General features: G+C 60.4%; 1 protein-coding gene across 1 annotated transcript in view; it reads right to left on the bottom strand.

The window, feature by feature from the left end:
• Positions 1-4,887: 4,887 nt before the first annotated feature.
• Positions 4,888-6,943, bottom strand: part of ASIC4 (acid-sensing (proton-gated) ion channel family member 4) — a 79,861-nt gene continuing 77,805 nt past the window's right edge. The window contains exon 13 of the mRNA XM_009884178.1: positions 4,888-5,238. Within this exon, the coding sequence (XP_009882480.1) occupies positions 4,888-5,238 (351 nt within the window). The remainder of the gene's footprint in view (positions 5,239-6,943) is intronic.

Genomic DNA, 6,943 nt, shown 5'->3' with positions numbered 1-6,943 from the left:
GTCGGCCAGCCGGGGGTGCCCAGGTCCTTCCAGAGCGGCCATGGCTGTGCAGACCCCGGGGTGAGGTGGGGTCGGAGTTGCTGGGATGCCCAACTTCTCACCCCAGAGCTGCTGGCCGCTGGCCCCATCCTGGCCCTGCTGCCCAGTGGGGCTGTGCTGGGCTGCCCTGTCCCTTACCGTTCCCCCTCAACCGGGGGCGCACAGAGCCCAAGGTCCCTGTGCTGTGGGGCCGTGACTGCCACAGGGCTGGGGGTGATCCCACGCGGTTCCCCCAGCACCCCGGGACAGGGCTGTGCCCCTTGCTCCTTTGGTGCATCAGCCCGGTCGTGCAGGGACAGCGGGATGGGACACGTCCCACCCCAAAAGAGCAATAAGGAGGTTGGTTTTGGGATTTTGCCACTTGGCAACGAGCTGGAGCACTCCTGGCGAGTCAGGGTGGGGGGGTCCTGGCCCTTGGGGCTGGTGGGCACAGGGGGGGGAACGCGGTGCCCGGCTGGGTGGGCACGGCAGAGGGTTTGGCTGCGCATCTCCTAAGGAGAAAGCGACTGAGGAGCCGCTCTCTGCTCCTGGTTTGTATTTAATAGTGGGGAGGGGGTGGGGTGGGGGAGGGGTGTTTACACTAATAAAACAGAGAGATGAACCGACGGCTCTGGCTGATTCTTCCCCAGGGCATCTCTGGGGGTCTGTGTGGTGGTAGATGCTCATACAAAACCGGGGTGCAGCTGGCTGGACCGCTTCCTCGCAGGGATGCATGCGGCTTTCCCCAAGCTGCCTGCAGCATCCTCTACCTGAGCTGGGAGACTGACTCTCCTTAGCAAGGCCAGGGGACGCCTGTCAGCTTAGGGACAAGCTAGCAGGCACCAGGCCAAGCAGACATCCGGAAACACCAGCTTGAACCCCTCGGGGCTCACAGCAGGAGTTCTGCACCTCCCCTGGGGCCGTCCTGCTGTCACCAGTAGCGACAGTGGCTGACTGGTGGTACAGCAGGATGCTGAGCCCCTTGCCACTGTGGCGTGCTGAGCTCTGGGCAGTGCCCGGTCTCTCCTGGTGCCATAAATTCGTGGTCCTGATGACTGGGTTTCCAGCCCTGGCTGCAGGTGGTGAGGGGCTGTTGTGGCCGTGCGTGACGTGCTGTCCCCATAACAGCCTTCGTGGGCTGTACGTGAGTAATGGGGCACCCCTGGCTCACAGCAGAGCAGAGGTCGGGTGTCCAAGTGGGGTGAGCTCTGCCCTCCAGGATCTGGGATCAGCTACGAAGGAAACTCCTGGGCCAGAAGCCACATCTGAGCACTGTGTTGAATCTTCAGGGCTGGACCTGCAGTTTCTGCATTTGTTTCATCCTTTTTTGGGGCTGTTTTGCATCTTGGGGCTTCTCAGCATCTTGTGGTTTCCAGTTCTGGGTTGAGCAGAGCACTGTGGTCCTGCCCTGGACTGTCTCACCACCTGCAGCTCCCATTTGCAGTATAAGAAATGGGGATGGTGTCCCCTGCCCGTGCTGCCGGCTCCAGGCGTGATTTTCATGGCTCTTCCCACCAGTCCTCAGTTTCACTTGTTCACAAAACACCCGTATCGAAGAGACACCCCCGAGAAAATTAACTGAACCTACTCAATGTTAGTTAACCAGGCTGTTAGCGCTCAGCGAAACTCCCGGAACGCCCCTGGGCTGTGTGGCATGCCTTCCCCATAGATTCATTCATATATATATACTCCTGCTCCAGTCTTCATATCCACCGTGTAGGAGCATAGATGTTTAAGTATAATTTTATTATCTTTCCAACGGTAACTGTTAGCTTGCTCCAAGTATTTCTATTTTTGATCTTCCCCGAGCACGTCCTTAATTCCCTTTAAATGCGAATCTGGGACAGAGGGAGCGAGGCGGATGCAGGTGCGTTACGGATACATTTCTCCTCTGCAAAGCAGACCTAGGAGTTGGATGTGATTAGGCGTTAGAAGAGTATCCAAACGGTAATAATGCCCACCGGCTTCAAATCGAGTTGGCTGCGAAAAGAAATGCTGAATTGTCATTTAATTGTCGCGAGATGGTCTAGATAGAGTCGCTCTTGTCTCCTCATTGCTGTTTGCCCAGACTGAGTTAGAGCTATTTGCATACTTAACGCTCTGCACTATCAACAGCAGTGATGGCCCCCCCCTGTTCTGACATACGTACCAGCAAATGACGGTGCTCATGGCGCTCCCAGCGTGGTGATCGCTCCCTTTTAAAAGGAGCTGGCAGGGTTTGAAGCCACTTTGGTGTTCGCCGGGTTATTTGCAGCATCAAAACATGCTGCAACCCGGTGGAAGGATGCGCAAAGCTTTGGGAAGGGGGTTGGTGATGGAAGCGGGCTGGCCACCTTGGCCAGGCCACCTGGGTGAAGTAAATGGGCTCACTGGGCAATGGCAGAGACCTGTGACGGTGGGGACATGGGCACAACCGCTCTCTGCCCCTCCCTGCCCACGCAGGGCTGGCAAGTTGCAGGCAGAGCACTGGACCGGGACGGTGACACCTTTGAAAGAGGCAGGGGAGGAGCGGCCCCAGGTGCTGACGTGGGTGGCTGAGCAGACAGGGACTTTCTGCAATCCCCGTTCAGGTTTGACCGGTACTTCCATACAATGTGGGGGTTTTTTTCCACAGCTGCAGAGCAGCAAAAGGGCTATTTTTCCCACGGGGCAGGAGAAAAATAACATGTCCGCTGCCCGTAGACTTCTGATTCCCTCGAGAAATTTTCCAAAAAGCGTTACCGGCTCACCATGACCTTCAAGAAAAGCACCACAAGTTCCTCTTGGGGAATTTTTTGGAAGAAAGTGTGAAGGGCTGGCTCAGAGCAAAGCACTTTGATGCATGAGGGGTCCAGCGGGGTGCACTGGGGCTGGGCGGGCGCCTGCCTCCCCACTCCGTCCTGCACCATGGCAAGGAAAGGGACTTAAACTGGGGAAAACCCAAGCTGCTGCTCTGCTTTTCTGCTCCCCGCTCTGCTTCCCCCCCCAAATTTGTTCCCCCGTGCAGTCATCCCTCTGCCAACGCAGCCGTGAGCCTGCGAGCAGGGAAGGCAGAACTTGGGTTACTTCTGGCTGCGCTAAACCCCGTGGCAAGAGTTACTTCAGCCCCGGTGATGTTAATCAGCTCGAGAGCTGACCTTTGGGAGGATGGAGGAAGCGCGGCCGTGCCAGGAGAGAGCCGGAGGGCAAGGGGAAACGTGGTGCCCTTTCATCCCTGTGCTTTCCTTGGGAAGGGGCCAGCGGTGCCTCCCTGCCCGTCCCACAGGAGCTGCTCCGACAGCCGCAGAGCGGGAGCTAACCCTGGCAAATGTTTCCTGTTTGCCACCAGCGAAGGCAGGAGATGCTGCGCTGCTTAAGGAGGAGCGGGCAGGGAGATGCCGGGCTTTGCCTGCGCCCAACGCCATGGCTCACAGCCCAAGGTATCACCGAGCCCCTTCAGAGGGGGCAGGGGGCTTTGGCCAGGGGCTTTACTAGCCAAGCTCGGGGAAATTGGAGCCTTTTGATGAAGAGGGAAACAGCCGTTAGCTGTACGTGCAGGCAGGGCTGCTGCCGGCGTGTGCCTGCCCGTGGGGGTTCCCCTGCACGGGGCTGTCAGCGTACCCAGCTATGCCCGAGGACGTCCCCTCTGGGGACACACAGCCCCAGCACGGGCAGACTGCAGGAGCCTCACGCTCCGGGGCTGGGGGTAGAGGCAGGCAGCTGGGTTGGATTTGGATTTTAACTGCCTCCTTGGTTTTTCCAGCCTGCTTGCCCGCCGGCAGGGTCTGAGCGCTGGGAAGGGAGGGCTGTGTCCCCTGCCTGGCCCCACCGACGGGCACCACCAGTCCATTTTCCCAGGAAGGGGCTCATGGGGAAACGGCCAGGAGCAAAGCAACGAGCTCGACACGCTCAAGTCATCAGGAGATGCTGAGGGTTCCTCCTTTCTCCAGGCGTTGCCTGTCACCACCACCATCTCTGGGCAGGAGGCACTGGGGAGGAGGTGACAGCAAGTGAGGCCACGTGTCCCGTTGCACTCCGGGGCTCACTTCCAGCCTCTCTGCTCCCAAGCTGGGTGATTTGTTTTCTAAGAAACGTAGCTTTTCCCTGGGAAGAGCCATAACTGCGGTGTGTGGCAGTGGAGGCATGGTGGGAAGTGCCCATCCCATGGGCAGAAGGGATCCTCGTTGGCTGCTCCATCCCGGAGCCCCCTCCCTGGGGCCGGCACCACATCCCCCAGGAGCTGTCTGCCAGGCTTGTCCCCTCCACGGTGACAGGAGCCTGGCATTTGTCCAGAGGACCGCGCTTGTTAAAATTAAGGGCCTCTTTCACTATAGTGGATCCCCTTCTAATTACACCCCGCTTATTTCCTGTGGTTCATTACAGGCAATTCAAGCAGCGCTGGGCTGGGCTGATGTCGCTTTGCATCCCAGCAAGCCCCCAGTGGCAGCAGACCTGTCCCTGGGGAGGACCGGACACCCGGTGGCCCTTGAACAGGCACAGCGCGGGAGGGAGCACTTTGGGGCCACAGCACTGGGGTCTGGGGCTGGCCCTGGGGTTGTCCCGCTGGTCCTCCTCAGCCCAGCACCATCTGCACCAGGACACTGGGCACGGCGCAGGCAGGGGGGATGCGAGGGTCACCTCACCTGCCCGTTCTGTTGGGAGGTTGTGGGAGACCCTACAGGAGGTGGCACCTGGAGGTGCCAAGGAAATTGCCAAATTAAAGAACAGAGGCGCTGACAGCAACAGATAAAAATAACTTTATGTCAAATCTTTGCTAGGTCACCACTACAGTGCTCCCGGGACCTGTCCTGAAGCCACTTTGCCAGCAGCCTCAGGGAGCTGGGACAGGCCATCCGGCAGGCTCAGCCTTTCCTCCAGCCGTGCTTCACTCCTGCTCCCCCCAGATCACCTTTATTTTCTCGGAGGCATAGGATCTGGCTTCGCAAGGGTTTTAGCAGAAAGCCACTTGCTGGAGCTGGGAGATGTTTCGCCGGAGCAGCGCCTCAGTGAGAAAGGCGTAGCGCTGCGCCCAGTCCTCAACCCCCTGCCCTCCCTGGCCAGCGCCACCAGGACCTTCAGGTTTTGTATGAGGACCTGGTCCTTCCTCAGCGTGTCCTCCAGTAGCTCCAGCACCACACGCTGGGCTCGCTCTGCGATCCTGCTCTCCTTCTCGCTCAGCTCCTCCACAACATCTTCACTGCAGAGCAGGAGGCAGCAGGCACAGCCTTGGTGGGGATGAAGGTGGCTTCGTGGTGGGGCATCCTGGAGGGGCAGATGGGTCAGGACCCAGTAGGAAGGACAGCCTCATCCTAAAGGACCCCAAAGGGACCTGGTGCTCTCACCAGGTGATGAAAAGATGTGGCAGATGTAGCTATTTCCCTGCTTTTCCCTTTAGGACCCAATCCTGGTGCTCTCTTTGCGGGGCATGATGCGGGTTGTGGGATGGCATCCTGTGTCCCAGCTGCACCCAGTTAACCTAGGTATCTTCAGCCCTCACTGGTTTAGAGGGAAACCTGCAGTGCCTGGTGGTGGCAGCCTCCACCATGAGGCCAGCCCCTGTCCCCTGCTTTGTCCCCTCTCTCTGTGCCGTAGGGTGGCCGGAGCAGACGGAGCAGGGTCCAGAGGAGCAGGAGCTGGAGGAACACCTCTGCCAGGGAAAGCCCCAGTGCCTTGCCCCAGCAGGGCCCCACTTGGCCCCCTCCCATCCTCTGCCTCCCCCATTTCGGTTTCACTGTGCACCCCTTGCCCACGGCACCCATAGGGATCCTGTTGGAGGTCCCACTGTGGGATGGCTGATGGTACCCCTGGCATCTCACGTGCCATGCCCCAACCCCCACCCCCCCCGTGGGTGTGACAGGGCACTCCGTGGGCAAGTGTGTCCTGCGTGGGGGCCTGGCTGTGGGCAGGGGTGCAGGGTCCCACTCTGGCATATGGCATCCATGTAATACCCCCACAGCACCCCCAGCCCTTCTGTCTGTCCTTCTGTCTGCCCCGCACCCCACGGCAGCCCCCAGCTGGATGAAAGCCCATCCTCCCATCGCACCACCCCCTCCCCAGGGCTGACAGAGCCCGGCGGGGCACTGGTGGGGTGCCCACCCTGCCCCACAGAGCCATCTGAGGGTTGGGGTACGGCTCTGGTGGCTCCCACTGCTGGTCCCCAACTGGCGACCACTGCATCTCTGCCGGCATGAATCTCCAGGCAGCGGGCAAGGCTTTTTGCAGGCAGTGACGCAGAGATGCTCACCCTTTGCGGTGCCCAGCACGAATTCAGAGCTGCAAAGCGCTCCCCAGGTCCCACCGCCATCTCCCCCTGGGGGGGGGGACACAGTCCCACCACAGTCCCACCCCATCTCTGTCCCCCTTCCCAGCCCTGCCTGCTGCCCCCAGCCCTGGCAGGCAGCTCCAGACCTACTTGTGCCTCTTTATTAGGGATCCTTTGTACATTTATAAAACAGCGACACACGTCTCTCACCTTCACCAGCACGAGGGCATCCGTGCTGGCCCTCCCGCCACGGTGCCCGTGCCCACCCTGCGCAGGGCTCGCCGGTCCTGCTAGCAGGGAGGGGGTCACGTCCTACTTCCCCACCGCCCGCCGCAGGAGACCTTGGTGTAAGGTCTTGGCTGGCACAGCCGTAGCACGTCCCCAGGCTACCGTGTGTCACCCTTCTGGGGACACCCCGGTTGGTCCTGGGGGGTGGGTGCGGGGGGACCCCGTGGGGAGCCGGCATGGGGTGCTCTGGAGGGGTCTCCCGGGGGAGCAGCACTGTGCCTGTCCCGCTGGGAGGGATGCTGGCTGTGTCCCCCCCACCCCCGTGCAGGGGACACCGTGCAGCCAGGTGTTTGCAACAACAGGGGACATGTTTCCACACGGGCGCGTATTTTGGGGGGGCTGTTGGGCTGCGTGTACCCAGAGCCAGGGCTGCCGAGCACAGCATGAGGCCGCTGCTCCGGTCCCTGCCCTGCGTTT

This window comes from Charadrius vociferus, unplaced genomic scaffold (assembly GCF_000708025.1).
Source record: "Charadrius vociferus isolate BGI_N301 unplaced genomic scaffold, ASM70802v2 scaffold1020, whole genome shotgun sequence".
In the NCBI taxonomy this organism is placed as follows: domain Eukaryota; kingdom Metazoa; phylum Chordata; class Aves; order Charadriiformes; family Charadriidae; genus Charadrius; species Charadrius vociferus.
This window is presented reverse-complemented; position numbering and strand designations above follow the sequence as displayed.